At 39.6% G+C, this 16,545-nt stretch overlaps 1 protein-coding gene across 1 annotated transcript in view; it reads left to right on the forward strand.

The window, feature by feature from the left end:
• Positions 1-2,338: 2,338 nt before the first annotated feature.
• The window catches only part of LOC124273726 (glycerophosphodiester phosphodiesterase domain-containing protein 5-like), an 89,220-nt gene continuing 75,013 nt past the window's right edge, over positions 2,339-16,545 (forward strand). The window contains exons 1-2 of the mRNA XM_046709028.1: positions 2,339-2,419; positions 4,254-4,484. Coding sequence (XP_046564984.1) covers positions 4,356-4,484 — 129 coding nt within the window. The 5' untranslated portion in view covers positions 2,339-2,419; positions 4,254-4,355. The remainder of the gene's footprint in view (positions 2,420-4,253; positions 4,485-16,545) is intronic.

The raw sequence follows: 16,545 nt of genomic DNA on the forward strand, positions 1-16,545 counted from the left end.
CTTCTCAAGATTGTGAATATAAGTTACAAAATTACCTGTACACATTTAGACCATCATTCGTCCATAAATGATGGCAAAATTTTATCACATGACGGGAAAATTTTATCACATGACGGGAAAATTTTATCACATGATGGGAAAATTTTATCACATGACGGGAAAATCATTTCAGATTCATCACAATTGTTAAACTCTGAATATTCACTTTTGCCATCGGGAAGACATTGAAAAATAATACTTGAAATGTTTTTAAAATATACTTTCATGGACACTGATATATATCTGTACATTTGTTGAGTTAGTGTATGTGATTTATAGGAATACAGAAAAGTGTGCATATATGACTTGTATAATTATGTGTGTTGGTGTGTATTGAGCGTGTGGATTAATGGGTGTATTAATTTTATATTTGTGTCCATATTACAGTCCGTTTGGCTCAAAAGCGGACCGATGAATTCAATCTAACTCGAAAACTAATAAACATAACATGCTCAATGAAACGCTGATCATAATCAAAACATCATACCCACTCTGTGTAGAGTTTTTGCAGAAGTTTTGTCCTAAAAATAATAATGTTGTTTAACAATCTATCATTAAAATATTGACACAGTACACTGTTTGTTACGAGGGAGGAGTGCAGAGAAAGGGACAGCCAGGTGTTATTTATGCATTAACCTGTGCTGTGCCGTCTCCATCCGTTCTCGAACACCTGGCTGTCCCTTTCTCTGCACTCCTCCCTCGTAACAAATAGTGAACTGTGTCAATATTTTAATGATAGATTATTAAAAAAATAATATTTTTAGGACAAAAATTCTGCAAAAACCTCACAGAGTGGGTATGATGGTTTGATTATGATCAGCGTTTCATTGAGTATTTTATGTTTATTAGTTTTCGAGTTAGACTGCAATTCATCGGTCCGCTTTTGAGCCAAACGGACTATAATCATCTATTATCGTAATTGCCATACATACTTTATTGTATCATGCTCTGTTTGATGCAAAAGGAATTCCCTTTCGGGTAATAAAGTGTTGTCTCATCTTATCTTATCTCACGTCACGCCTGGGCTAACAAACTGAACCTGCTATGAACACGCATGTTCAACCCTGATAGGGCCTCATTGCTGAGTCGGTCACTGTGACCCAACAAAGAGCGTTGTCGGCGATGTGCCTTGCTACCAACAGTATAATTACGTAACAAAGAAATAAATGGACAGTGTCTTTCTGTGAGCGCTTTTTCTAACGGTACATGAATGGCGTTACTGACTTTCAAGTTATATGAGGCGTAGCAGTCCGTGCTGTTAGTTTCTGAAAGTAGGTCAACCATAGAGCGAAATGCTCGTGAGCGCTAACAACAGCCATTGATCGCCACATCAGCAATGCTTACACCGCTTAGCTTCACTGTTCACAAGAAAATCAATCCTTTTGAAATACATACCAGTGCTTTTACAGACAGTGGGCTTGTCCCTTGGCGATTTTTGCTTGATATATCGTTGAAGCAGTTCTGCTTGCTTTGTGCGGGGAGTAAACACACTCCTTACCGCTCTCAAGCTTAAGTCGGGACGTCAGCTGCACAAGCAGTCTCTCTCTCGCTTAGGGTTGTGTGGTTTGAGCTTAGTCGCGAACCAACTACGAATGTGGATTTACGACTGAAGGAAATCATTTTACAATTCTTCATGAATATATGTAAATGGAAAGGAACGTTTTTATTCCATGTTTTCATGTTATTTAAGTTAAGAGGTGATAAGAATTTTAATTTTAATATATTTGATATTCATTTGTAACTTGAAACATGTTGTGTGTACAATATTAGAAACAGAAGTATGCATATGACGATTTAATCAATATTTTAGAATCAGATAGACCTACTTTGGTTGTATTTTTAATAAAAATACAAATATCAGTAAAATGATATGTTTTATACATGTATAATCATAAATGAAAGAATAACACGACATATTTCTATGGCTGTAATCAAGATGTTTAATTGAGCATGTGATCAGCAAATAATTAAATAGGCATTATTATTATTTTACCCAAATATTACAAAACCAAAATTACCTTTCGCGTATTATAGGTCATCAGACACGGCATTATTTTTTGTTTACGTTTATTTTTGTAAATCACGTCTTGTGAAAGTACTTTCTTCTTAATGCACACAAGTATCGGGTTATAGTTTTACCGTTTTGTATTGTTTTGCATTCACATTTCTTTCCATGAAAAGGGTAATTTAACATACAGATGATTGGCGAAATTCATAATCATTGTGGTTGTATTTTATAATGTACTGTGAATTCGACAGTCATTTTCCGTTTCTTTGCTTCCGTTGTTTTCTATGCAAGCACTTGTCATGACGTGACCTCTGACCTCAACGACATTCCAACATGGCGACCCGCTGTGTTTGTGTGAGTTGTGCTCGTGTGGTAAGTCACATTCTGTTGTTTCCGGAAATTGTGTCGAAAAAATTGTAAGAAGACTAGACGGTCATAAGTTACTTGTTACTTCACTTAAATCTCATTGAAAAATAGTATGTCTTTGAAACACAAACATTCTTTTTACATCTTCGAAATGTGTTCAACCTGTCAATGTCATTGTTGGGCAGCGAGTATCGTACGATGAGCTTTGTGAACCACGCGCCACTCAGAACGTGACTGTGAGACTAAATATAACACGACTAAGATTATTATGGTTCCTGTCACGTCTATGTGTTCAATGGTCCTGATAATCACCTCACAAAATATTGTACGCTGATTCATTGCTTCGGCAGTTCAGATAATGGCATTGCACGAGCACTGTATAAAAAAATTAAACCCGGCATTGCCCCTCAAAACTTAATTAACTTGCCTGCAGAAATTAGTGACCTGTAACAGGCTTGATTTTTAGCAGATGATCATTTCATGTGTCATATAGAACAATTTTTTATGGATAACAACTTCTTTATTCCGTGAGTGCGACGTTTCGATACAGATTCTTGTACCTTGTCAAGCAAGAGTGATGTGTCTATTCATAATAAGCAAGCAAGGGGCAGGGGGTTAGCCAAGTGGTTAAGGTGTTGGCCCGTCACACCAAAGACCAGGTTTGATTCTCCACATGGATAAAATGTGTGACGCAGATTTCTGGAGTCCCCCCCCCCCCCCCACTGTGATATTGCTGGAATATTGCTAACAGCGGCGTAAAGCCATATTTTATGTTGTTATTCATTTGTATTTTCGTCAAGCTCTGTGAACCAAAACGAATTCCTTTTAACATGTTTAAGGTAATACAGTATTGTCTGTCTGTCTGTCACTCACTAATAATCAGCAAGATAGGTCGATCAGGTACATATGCAAGTGACCAATTACCAATTGTGCAATGTTTGTTTGGTGCTATCACGTTATTGATAAAACTATGTCGCTGTTGTAGCTTTTAGCTCACCTGCTGGGTCAGCATCAATCTTAGCAGCTCATCACAAGAGACAAATAAATTTGAACAAGTGATCATGGTGATCTGATTTGATGATTTGATTTCATATATATTTTCATCATATCAATCACTGGTTTGTCTGGCCCAGGCCTAAAAAAAAATGTTGTGGTTCCGATTACCCGACCGACCCTTAAATTCTGGTGCCGACCCTATTTTTTTTAAGTGGTATGAATAAAATAAGCTTTCAGATACCATTGTTTTTGCCCGGCACCAATGGACATTGGTCCTTCTGATAGAGAAAGTCGACATTATGGCCGCAAGCTTGATTAAATAAACAATTGTACATTGATATATATATATATATGTGTGTTATTAGTTAAAATGTAAGAAAAAAAAATTCCTACCTACCCTAAATTTTAAAGAGGTGTAATCAGAACCACAACATTTTTTTTATTTGGCCCCAGATATGGCTTGAATATTGCTGCCTGTTTTAAGCAATAAGAAATCTCTGCAGATCTCTGAAAGTACATCATCAGGACATGATATCCTGTGTCAGTCATAACAGACAGCATGGATTGTTGCTCTTGATGTTGACCACTGGTTTGACCAACCTCAGATATCTACAGGTCGTCATGACACAGTCCAATTATTGTTTACTCAGCATTATCAATATTCACTCGTTCATGAGGGTCGGTGGGGTAGGGTTCGCTCATCACGTCAAAGACCCGTGTTCGATTCCCCACATGAGTACAATGTGTGAAGCCCATTCCTGGTGTCCCCCGCCATGATATTGCTGGAATATAGCAAAAAAGTGGCATAAACCAAACTCACTCATTCATGTCTTTTTGTCTGCAGATGTTATGAGGCTGTGTACCCCACCTGCCTCAATGCCTTACGTCTGTGATATTACCTGTGTGAGCGACACCCTGACGAGTCTGTGTCGCCTAGTCAACCATAATGAAAGGAAAACTAGTAAGCCACGCCAAACTACAGTACTACCGACACAACTATTGCCTCGTCTGTATGACAGGCATGCTGGGATGCCGGTGGCATCGATACAAGCAGTCTACAAGAGATAGTCGCAAGGTAAGGAGAAGCTCATCTTATGTTTAAACCATGCTTTTGTATAATATTGAACAAACTTTACGTGGGGAGGTCAGGGTTACACACCACCAAATGTTTTCCCATAGACTTCTATAGTAACCTTATAATTTTTTTAAAAATAGACAGGCTATCAACAGCCATTCCATGTACACATGGGTACACTCTGGCCTTTAAACTACCATAAAACACAATATCTGGCCAACTTGTCCGGCTCGTTTTGCGAGCACAGGAAGCGGAACACATCAACCCCAGTTCCGCACCAAATGTCACCTACTAGAAAATATCTGTACACACAATAAGCATAAGTGATGGTGATAAAAATGACAGCACTAAATACTTAAAATTGTGGTCAGTTTTAATTACTGGTTGGATGTGCTTTTTAAAAAACAAACATCTTACACTATTTCATCCAATCACAGCTGTCACATGTCTCTGTCTCTCTTGACTTGTTTACATACGGACCAGCTCAGCGAGCAAGCGATACTGATTTAGTGTAGTGGAACCTATAGGAAAATTTAGAAACATTTGCCCTAGGCAAATCTGTGATTTATGTACTGTATATACATGTAACTTCTCAGAAAAAATATAAAATTGCATGAAGCTTCAATACTTTTTCCTGTCCAACATATCTATATGGCACAAGAATAGAGTGATTTGCTGCACTGAGAGAGCTGTAAGAGTTATATCATGTCTATTTCACCAAAGCTATACAAAATGCACTTCTGCATTAATAGAGAAAGTTTTCAAATCATACATATACCATGGGAGTGTACTCTTATTTCACAAAAGAAGGGGGACCATGGGTTAATTCCATGCATGACTGGGACTGCCTTGATCATATCAATCCAAAATATATTTTGAACGACAAAAATCATGGAATTCAGGCCAGAAATTGGACAGGTTTAACATTAAACAGCATCAACATCCTGACATATGTAAGGCTGGATGATGAACTTTGCCAGAATGTAATAAGTGAGGGGTTGGATTATGCCTAGCAGTCTGAAACACTGACCACAGTACCCTGCCGCCTGTTAGTCGATCAAGGCAAATGACCCCTTCAACAGATGAAATCACTTTTAAACCACAGCATGATAAGAACTTACACTTGAATCTATTGATTCATCAAGCTAAGACTTTGAAATACTTCCAGAAATTCAAAATTATTGACTGTGTATCGTTTTGAGGCTGTTAGACTTGCCAATTTCATGTATAAGCCAGTTTAGAGGGAACAAAGTGAAAAAATCCACACAACTTTGGAAATTTATTGGTTACCTTGCCCTAAACTGTATATTTTTAATTACAATTAACAGTGTTTGGCAATATCAGCTAAAAACAGAGCTTCTCTGCAGTAATTTATGGGTTACTGGGTTAGAGAAAGACACAATGTATCTGGGTAAACAGGGGAGATAATTTTAAGATATCGAACACTCTCATGTCAATAAAATGTGAATTCAGACCCATAATATTACATTCCACAAGGGTCAGTTGTTATTATTTACATCTAAGCAGCTTCTGGGATTGATGTACAGCCCTTATTTCATGTCTGGGAAACTGAAATACTACACACTGAGGCATTAAGGGGACACTGTCAGAAATTTCTAATGGATGAGGATGACCGAGTGATGGAATTTGGTAGTGAGACATTGTGGTGCCTTAACTGGACTGGGACACTTAAATGTACTATATGTACCTACATGTCCAAGTACTGCAACTTCTACAAGGCGGTAAAGCATATCGAAGCAAAGGGAGTATGCTTGATTAGACACTGCCAACAACAGACTTCGGGCCGGCTTGTCAAAATACCACATTGGATGTGAAGGCTTCTTTTTCTGCTGTATTTGTGAAGATACACCTCCCCATTCACCAACAGGCATTCTACAAGCTGAAAATAGTGTTGAGATTACATTAAATGTCAAATCATAAATCCATAACAGCAATGAGACAGTTATGTTAATAAAACAAAAATTCATTTTGAAAGTCCTATGGGTGAAAAAAGGGGTATATTTTTAAAAAAGGAAAAGAAAATTAGGTCGTTGCATATTCAAAAGGGGACAGACAGAAAGAATTGATCATATGCTACACTGTTTGCATTTAAAACAAGGGTTTGTGACATGTTCTGCTGTCAGCAGTGAACATATTTCATGATATTCTTATCATTTGACTTCAAATTGACCCTCAGGAGATTAACTTAGACACTCACATTGTTGTGGCAGTGGTGATTTTAACCTAATTTGTTGTCAAATTCATCAGTTCCAACAAATTTAGAAGCCAGGGAACCACTACTTGATGGTAAGACTCACCGTGAGGGTCTTTTCCCACTGTTCGACCACAAAACGAAGCAACGTTCATATTCTGGACACTAAAACAATCTATTCCACTCAAAACAGCCCTATCTTTACTCCCAGTACCTTTAAATTTGCCTCTACATTAATGCTAACATGTTTCCATGGTGAAATAAACACAGGAAAGCATGTAAAGTATGAATTACTGAAAAGTGCTCGAACCCTACAGGTTACACACCACCAAATGTTTTCCCATAGACTTCTATAGTAACCTTATAATTTTTAAAAAAATAGACAGGCTATCAACAGCCATTCCATGTACACATGGGTACACTCTGGCCTTTAAACTACCATAAAACACAATATCTGGCCAACTTGTCCGGCTCGTTTTGCGAGCACAGGAAGCGGAACACATCAACCCCAGTTCCGCACCAAATGTCACCTACTAGAAAATATCTGTACACACAATAAGCATAAGTGATGGTGATAAAAATGACAGCACTAAATACTTAAAATTGTGGTCAGTTTTAATTACTGGTTGGATGTGCTTTTAAAAAACAAACATCTTACACTATTCCATCCAATCACAGCTGTCACATGTCTCTGTCTCTCTTGACTTGTTTACATACGGACCAGCTCAGCGAGCAAGCGATACTGATTTAGTGTAGTGGAACCTCAGGCACGGCGGCCATCTTGTTTTGAAAGTCAAACTAATCAAAATTCATCACATTTCGCATTAATATCTCAAACAGTTTTTGACATAAATTAAAAGGGAAAAGTGGTTTTTACTCACTTATGCATGAACTAAAAGAGTGTGTACACTCCTGAATAATAAAATGCATGTACAAAATTAGCCTGACCTCCCTACTTTACAGGTAACAACTTCTGTATTTTGTGAGTGCGACGTTTCAATACAGATTCTTGTTCTGATGTCAAGCCTGTTTTATCCATAAAGTCTGTTCAATATTCTAGGTTCCAACTTTTAAAATGTCACTCAAACAAGTTACGCATTTGTATAGTGTTCGAACTGAGCATTGATAGCAGGGCCCTCTTCGGAAGTGGCCCTCTGGAATTCTGGGTGAGACATTATTACTTTAGGCCTTCAGCAACCAATGTTGATTGTTTAAGGCTCCTTAATGGTTTGGATTGTGCCGTAATTGGTTGTCTCTGTACTTACGGCAGTGATTGTTGTCTAGGACATGAATCACTGGGTTTTCTGGTCCGGATTGTTTCACGGTCATGGTAATATGGTCTGAATATTGCAGAGTGACCCTGCACATCGAACAAGCAGACAAACCAGTTTTAGATATCAATCATAGGTTTATCTGGTCCTGACTGGGCAAGATTATTTAGATGCCACAGTCATATGGCTCGACTATTGCACATTAAGCAAATCCACCAATTTTAAGAATGATGAATCTGAGGGGTACCAAGATAAACTGGATTTAAATCTTACAGTGGAATGTATCTCCATTCAGTTGAAGCCACAGTGACTCTGAATGTGAGGCGTGATCCGTGTGTTGGTAGTACTGGGTATACTTTGTTATCCTAAATCCTTCTTGTAAAGACCGCCTCCGTGGTGTAGTGGTTAGAGCGTCCGCCCGGAGAGCGGAAGGTCGCTGGTTCTATCCCCTGCCCGCGTCATACTAAAATACGTTAAAATGTGGTACTTGTTGGTCCCTGCCTGGCGCTCGGCATGAATGGGTACAACAAGGACTGGTCGGCTCGGAGTCAGTATAAAGTGTCTGAGTGGGATATTCATGCTTCACTGCGGCATGGCATCTCAGTGTGCTAGCACCATAAAACCAGCTTAAGTCTGGGCTAGTACAAGCAGCCGCACATACACATACACACACATGCACGTCGTCATATGAGCGAAATATTCTCAAGCATGACGTTTAACCCAATTACACCTCACCTCACCTTCTTGTATATGGGACAGTAGTGGAGTGGAGGGGTGATGAGCTGATTAGTCGATGATCGCTGTCCCTACCCCATACTACTGTCACTGCGTGTATGCTCCCCTGTCACAATTGACAGATTGCCATATATATATTTGCTGTAAGAGCCAAGCTCCAGTGGGGGCATGTCAACAGGTCCATTTTGAGGTGCATGTTTTAATCCCCTTATCAGGGTGAGTGAGTTTAGTTTTACGCCACACTCAGCAATATTCCAGCTATATGGCAGCAGTCTGTAAATAGTCGAATCTGGACCACACAATCCAGTGATCTACAATATGAGCATTGATCATGTTGATCTAGGCAACTGGGATACGATGACATGTGTCAACCAAGTCAGCGAGCCTGACCCCATTAGTCCCCTCAATTCTAACCCTGGATCTTCACGGGTCTCCCCTGATTAGACTGACTGACTGACTGAGTTTGGTTTTACGCCGCTTTTAGCAATATTCCAGCAACATCACGGAGGGGGACACCAGAAATGGGCTTCACACATTGTACCCATGTGGGGATTCGAACCCGGGTCTTTGGCGTGGACGAGCCAACGCTTTAATATTGATTAGAGAGAGCACAGACCAGTATTACCGACATACAGTACTACAAATACACTTTTCAAACAAAATTTTCTGAGAACTAATATATTGGGTAAAAGAATATAACAAGTTTTGTCATTACTATACTTTAAGCTAACATTTACACAGAAATTCATTCACAATTGATTAAACTCTTTGAAATTAACTGACAAAATTGCAAGAACAAGGAAATGATATTTTTCCCAAGTTGTATCCCCAGCTCGTCTATCCATGACAACAAAATGACTGACCATGGTGAATTGAAATTCAAGATAGTCCTGATTTACTTTACTTCCAGTGGTTCAGAGTACCCACTCAGTGCGGCTTCCAACCGCTATTATTCAATTTAGTTTTGCTCTGCTCTTTCCTCTGTCACAATTCCCCATTGCAATCTGTGTCAATAAGGGGAGGTTCGAATCCCCACATGGGTACAATGTGTGAAGCCCAATTCTGGTGTCCCTCGTCGTGACATTGCTGGAATATTGCTAAAGGAGGCATAAAACCCAACTCACTCACTCACTGTGTCAATAAACTTTTGGTTAGCTCAACGCAGTGATGCAATAATTTGGTTGCACTAAATTGTTCACAACAAGCACAATGACAAAAGAAAAGTTGATTGTACCATCAATATTATGAATGAAAACAAGGATGATAGCAACTGTAGAACCAATGATAGTGATGTTGGACGGGATTCTAAGCTGGTAGACGCAGTCGAAGACAGGGAGAAAGTCTGCATGGGTGACAGTTGGCGGTTTGTTTTGGCAGGGGATGGTTGTGTTGGGGAAATTGAATTAAACAGGAAAGACTATGACGTTTTAAGATTGACAGAGTTGTTCTGTCACTTCAAGATTTAAGACCATACAAATAGAGACATTTAACTGTCACTCTTAAAAGTTATGTTTTGTTTTTCTTCCCAGAATATACAGGGCATATCCTGTGATTATGTACGCTACACGATTCTGGGGTGACACACAGCATACAGGCGACATACAGTTTTACAGATATTCAGCTTCATATAATGTATGTTGGTTAGAAAAGGAAGAAAGAAATTCTTCCCGTCTAACCTAATTTTGAGACTGCTCATATTGAAACCACAACATGTATTTTTGGGCCATTAGTATGTAGAAAATAGAATGGGCATATACAATCAGTGTCACTCAATCGGATTTTACACAACATGCAAATGTAGAGAATGGGAAAAAAATTCACTGCATCGAGAAGGCCACACTATATTATTTATTGTACCCACTACACACCTATGACTCTAAGAGTTTGGTAGTTTCATCCCGAGGGTTACGTGCATCATTTCATCCATCAGTCCACGTGATCAATGTTTCATTCCAGGTTCTAAAGAAATTATCAAAACGTACAGTTCTCTACACTGTTACTTCACAGTACCCTCGTATTTCCCACAAGGACCCTTAAAAGTAATAGGGGCGGTCGGTAGCCTAGTGGTTAAAGCGTTCGCTCGTCACGCCGAAGGCCCGGGTTTGATTCCCCACATGGGTATAATATGTGAAGCCCATTTTCTGGTGTCCCCTGCCGTGATGTTGCTGGAATATTGCTAAAAGCGGCGTAAAACATAACTCACTCACTCACTCACTTAAAACTAATAATCGGGGTCCCTGAGACCCCCATGTTTGTGAGTCGAGGTAAAACCCTGAGTCACTTTCAAACACTGTTGCAATACATAATGCAATACTGATAACTGTATATTATTATATTGCAACACACTTTTTTCGGCAATATTCAGCCCAGATTTCAACATTAATGTCATGTGTATCAGTTAGTGGTTTTTATCTGAGGTTGTGTTTTTGGAGTTTTGGTTGTTTAGAGTTTTATGTAAAACTTGTAGTTTCATCCTAAGTCAGTAAGTGTGAGCAGGACGTGAATATCTCGATTACCCCGTCAGTTGTTACACGACTAATGTCCCAGCTGTGACTGGTCCAGTGTTGAGCTATATTCATGGACTCAACCACCCACTGACTCATTGACAGCTTACCTTGTCCGTCTCACAGTCCCTGAACCACATTGAACCACCACCCTTTTGTCCAGAAAGTTTATTAAATGACCATTGAGATTATCGTGAAAATGGGCTCCTTTTCAGTTTAAATGGGATTATTTGTTAATATCAAAATTCTATATATTCAGAGACTAAGTGTTTGTCTATACCATCTGTAACAAGCCCCATATCAATATGATTACATACACCAGAAATACGTACACGACCTGTGTGGGCAAATTTAAAGGTACCTGCCTGCAATGACAGATATCAACTGTGACAAATAATGTACATTGTACATGTGTCGTATGTACGACTGACAAACTGTGTACATGTACTGTATTAGGCATAGCAGCAATGAGACATTTACAGGAGTTCAATTAGTGGCTTGTGGTCTTGGTGTTAGCAGAAACTTATCTCCTGGGTCTGATATATTGTAGAAGTGTGATAATGTTGCCGCAGGAGTTTAATTTTTTGGTCCGTAAACAACAGAATGTCAATATTACTTCAGTCTGTTTAATTCACTGCTTGAATATTGTACGTGGAATCAGCTTTCATTGGATTTGGATTTGCACTTTTGTATGTACCCGGGAAGAGCTGCCATGTTTTTAATCATGTGTTCAGAATCTTTTGTTTGTAAACATTACCATTACAATTCATTGCAATAGGCAGTACAATATTGGATGAAGAATTGGTTCAAATGGCTCTGTACTTTTAAAGTGGTGTTAAATTTGTGATGAAAGGTATTAGATACAGTGGGATAATTGCTAACCATTATGGATGCTCATTTGTGCTTCTCAAAAATGTTTATGTGACAAATCCAACATAAAGGTAAATTTTCAAAATCCTGAATTAAAATTGTAGCTGGTACCAAGTCAAAGCTACGTGATAGCTCGGATTCGAGATGAGCAAGCAAATATATATAGAGAATCTCACCCGAGTGTCTTTTGATATCAAAATTAGTTTTAAATAAAAAATGTACATCTTTGAACACAGTACTGCCATTAGATTTGTAGTGCAGCGATGTCATAGCATTGTGACGTCATCAAGTTCATGACGTCATAGCATTGTCATGGCATTGTGCAAAATCTACTGTCAAAATGATATCTCCTAAGAGATATCGTCTGATCTCACACAAGCGATATCTCCTGTGGAACACAGTTTATACTGGTACGTAGTTTCCGTCGTGTGATATATCTGTACAGGGTCTGTTTGCATTTACTTCAAGTAGATGAATGTGTTTTGAAGCAGGTTTTAGGAGTCCAACATACGAATACCGCAACCGCAGACCCAAGGGTTCCATTCTTTTTAAAATGTCACTTTGCCAACGTATGGTCAAACTATCCCAAACCATACTCCAGATTCCCCAAAACAACATGTCTAAATGTAGGCTGTGCTACAGTCTGGAGTTCATTTCCTGTCTACATGGTCTAGATGTAGGTGACAGGTTGATCTGTGTGAAACAGAAACTTTGTCCATGTGTGATCAGGGCAATTGGTTACCATGGTAACCACTGGTGGCCGTTTTACTTTTATCACACATAGTTAAACTAACAAAAGTATGTTTTGAATGACTTTAAGTCAGTATTTCTAGGAGTGCCAATTGCTCTGAGCTGAGAGCCCCAAGCATTATCGTGGCCCTCTTGGCTGCTTGTTCTGAAGTTGCCTAGATCATCTGTTGGCTGTGTAGAGTTATGTCCCTTAGGTGTGCCAGACACCTGTGATGGTGCAACATGTTATATTTGGGATTTCACTTGTGCTTTCTCAGATTTAGTATTTTTGGGGTTGGGTCCCATCTTAGATTTGGACCCTACAATCCAGGGGTGGAAATAACCCATTGCCTGACGTCCGAGTCCAGTGTTTTTTTCTGTCGGGCAAGCAATTTTGTATATCACGCTGTACCGGTGTCCAGTTGACTTTCCAATATTACTAATGTTGTTTATTTAAAAAATCAACAAGAAAGAGGCTGGTATAGTGGAAAAATGATCGGGCAAGTGATTTTGCATGTGTCACTGTACCGGAGTACACTAGCAATTTTAAAGTTATTTCCATCCCTGCAATCTCACGAGTCATAGATATCTGAAACCAAAGCCTCATTTGAGGCTTTCTTCCCACATCAAGCCTCATACTAGCTAGAAATAGTAGAACGAGGATGCAGTGAAGTGAAAAGATACAACGTAGTCACGTGATCAATGCATGAGGACTACAGCTATTCAGTTGTATCAGAGTTTTTAATGCGTGTTCAGTTCTCACAATAGAAATAGCTAACTCTGTTTGATAGAGTCCATTAATTGTCACGTAGTCCTACGCAACAGTCACTTCCTTATCTGATAAGCTTCAGTTGAAACAGAAATAAATGCCGAGAAAAGTTTCATATATGATCCCCAATGATTTGCTCTACATTCAGATATCGCACAGGGTCTCGGGTTGATAAAACACTCAATTTCCTGAAGATAAGGATGTTGAGAATTGTCCTGTCAACAACTGATATCGTGTCCTCTGACATGTCAGAATCTGTCAGTTTTGTAAGTGTAGCAACACATGTCTATCTATGTATATGATTTTTGTAACATGTGGAGATTCAGATTGATGCGAAGGTGATGTGCATTCTAAGTATGACAAGGCTGTTGCTCGGAAATAAACACACACAATATTGCTCGAGGACCAAATTTAACATTAAATGCATATGCATTCAATGCATTGATGATAAATTTTGCATGACAGCCATTTCCTGAGACCTGTAAGTGAGGTATATGTAAGACACTGACAATGCCTATGTGGCTGTCTCACCTGTACGTCAGGTATATAAATCAGCCATATTAAGTGTATGATGTGCACTATTAACCCAGTCTCTGTATGATGTGCCCCAGGCATGTCTAGTGGCCGGTCAGCTGACTTGTGAGGATGTGAGTGGATGTTAGAGTGGTCATGTGACAGGTGTTCTACCTGCAGGCATTACACTGACTATTGTTGTTCTACCTCCGGTGTATGGCGCCATGTAGATCACAATGATAATAATGCTCTGAACATTCAGTTGACCATGAGACAGACATTAGACAAGCCAGAGGCAATATGGGAAACCCACAATAACCTGTAGGCGGTAGAAGACGCACTACCCTCTATACCATGTTGATGGTTGAAGACGCTCTACCCTCTATACCATGTAGATGGTAGAAGACTCTCTACCCTCTACACCATGTAGATGGTAGAAGACATTCTACCCACTACACCATGTAGATGGTAGAAGACACTCTACCCACTATACCATGTAGATGGTAGAGGACGCTCTACCCACTACACCATGTAGATGGTAGAGGACGCTCTACCCACTACACCATGTAGATGGTAGAAGACACTCTACCCTCTACGCCATGTAGATGGTAGAAGGCGCTCTACCCACTACACCATGTAGATGGTAGAAGACACTCTACCCACTATACCATGTAGATGGTAGAAGACGCTCTACCCACTACACCATGTAGACGGTAGAAGACACTCTACCCACTATACCATGTAGATGGTAGAAGACGCTCTACCCACTATACCATGTAGATGGTAGAAGACGCTCTACCCACTACACCATGTTGATGGTAGAAGACACTCTACCCACTACACCATGTAGATGGTAGAAGACGCTCTACCCACTATACCATGTAGATGGTAGAAGACTCTCTACCCACTATACCATGTAGATGGTAGAAGACGCTCTACCCACTATACCATGTAGATGGTAGAAGACACTCTACCCGCTATACCATGTAGACGGTAGAAGACGCTCTATCCACTATACCATGTAGGGGGTAGAATTCCCTGTAAGGTATAAACATTGATAAACCACAGATGCGCTAGAATTTTGACAGTCACACTACAATATTTTCTAACCTGGACTTTCTGGGAAGATGCTCTATACTGTACACCATGGAGTTCCTAGACAGTTAAGTCACAGCACCATGTTATCCAAGTGGTTACCCTTTGGCTGCTTGGTGAGTGAGTGAGTTTAGTTTCATGCCGCACTCCGCAGCATTCCAACTATATGGTGGCGGTCAGTAAATAATCGAGTCTGGACCAGACAATCCAGTGATCAACAGCATGAGCATCGATCTGCGCAATTGGGAACCGATGACATGTGTCAACCAAGTCAGCGAGCCTGACCACCCGATCCCGTTCAAGTCGCCTCTTACGACAGGCATGGGTTATTGAAGGCTCATTCTAAAACCGGACCTTCACGGGTGCTTGGCTGCTGGGTAAACAGTCTTATTTAAAACCAAGTGACTTACTTTCGGTGTAGAACAGGATTATTCCCAAGAAAGTCTCGGGAGTCCAACTTGCTAAGCACAGTCCCCATCCACCTACTGTATCAGAGGCCCAGATAAGCTGTGTATCCGGGTAAAATGCGCATATAAAATTTCCAATTACGCATTGAAAAATAATTGTTGCGTACCAATTACGCAGTTTAAATGTTAGATACGCAAAATGTTTAAAACAAATGCGTACGGAATATATTGATAAAAATCGCTTGTTTAATGAAAAAGACATCAATTGCTATCAAGTTGTACTGGTAGTATAGGACAAGTGTTGTACTGTCAGTATAGGATGAATGATTTTTTATGAAATCATTTCCATTATATTTAAGTTGGCTTTGATTAGGTATGACATAAGGCAGAACATACCTGCTTAGTAAACTTACTCAATGACATAATACTTAGGTGAGTAAAATGACTGAAATACGCACATATTTGAAAGTAGTGGGTAACGGAAATGAAATACCCACTCAACATTCATAATACCCACTCCAAAAAAAACAGTGGGTACAGTACCCACATGAGCTAAATCTTATCTGGAGCTCTGCTGTATGCAACTGATGCGGGTTGTTTTTGCGTGCTGTACATGGGAATGTAGAAATTCAGACTTTCTTGTTCAGCGCCTCATCATGTTACCATGGCTACAATCCACCTGAAGCTCATGCAAGAGCTTTATATGTATCCCTGAAGAACTGTTGGTAATTCTGTTTATGATATGTTTCGTGGGAACTACGTTTGGGACCTTTCAGCTGACTGTTTACAACCCCAACCGTAGCTTATATAACATGTAGAGTATGTTTTCATCATATTCATGTCTACATGTCATGTTTTTGTTTAGTAAGTACATGTACAAATGGGGGTGGTGGGGTGGCCAAGTGGTTAAAGCGTTCCCTCGTCACACCGAAGACCCAGGCTCGATTCCCCATATG

The sequence above is a fragment of the Haliotis rubra genome, unplaced genomic scaffold, assembly GCF_003918875.1.
Source record: "Haliotis rubra isolate DU_JTF1 unplaced genomic scaffold, ASM391887v1 Scf1831, whole genome shotgun sequence".
Classification (NCBI taxonomy): Eukaryota; Metazoa; Mollusca; class Gastropoda; order Lepetellida; family Haliotidae; genus Haliotis; species Haliotis rubra.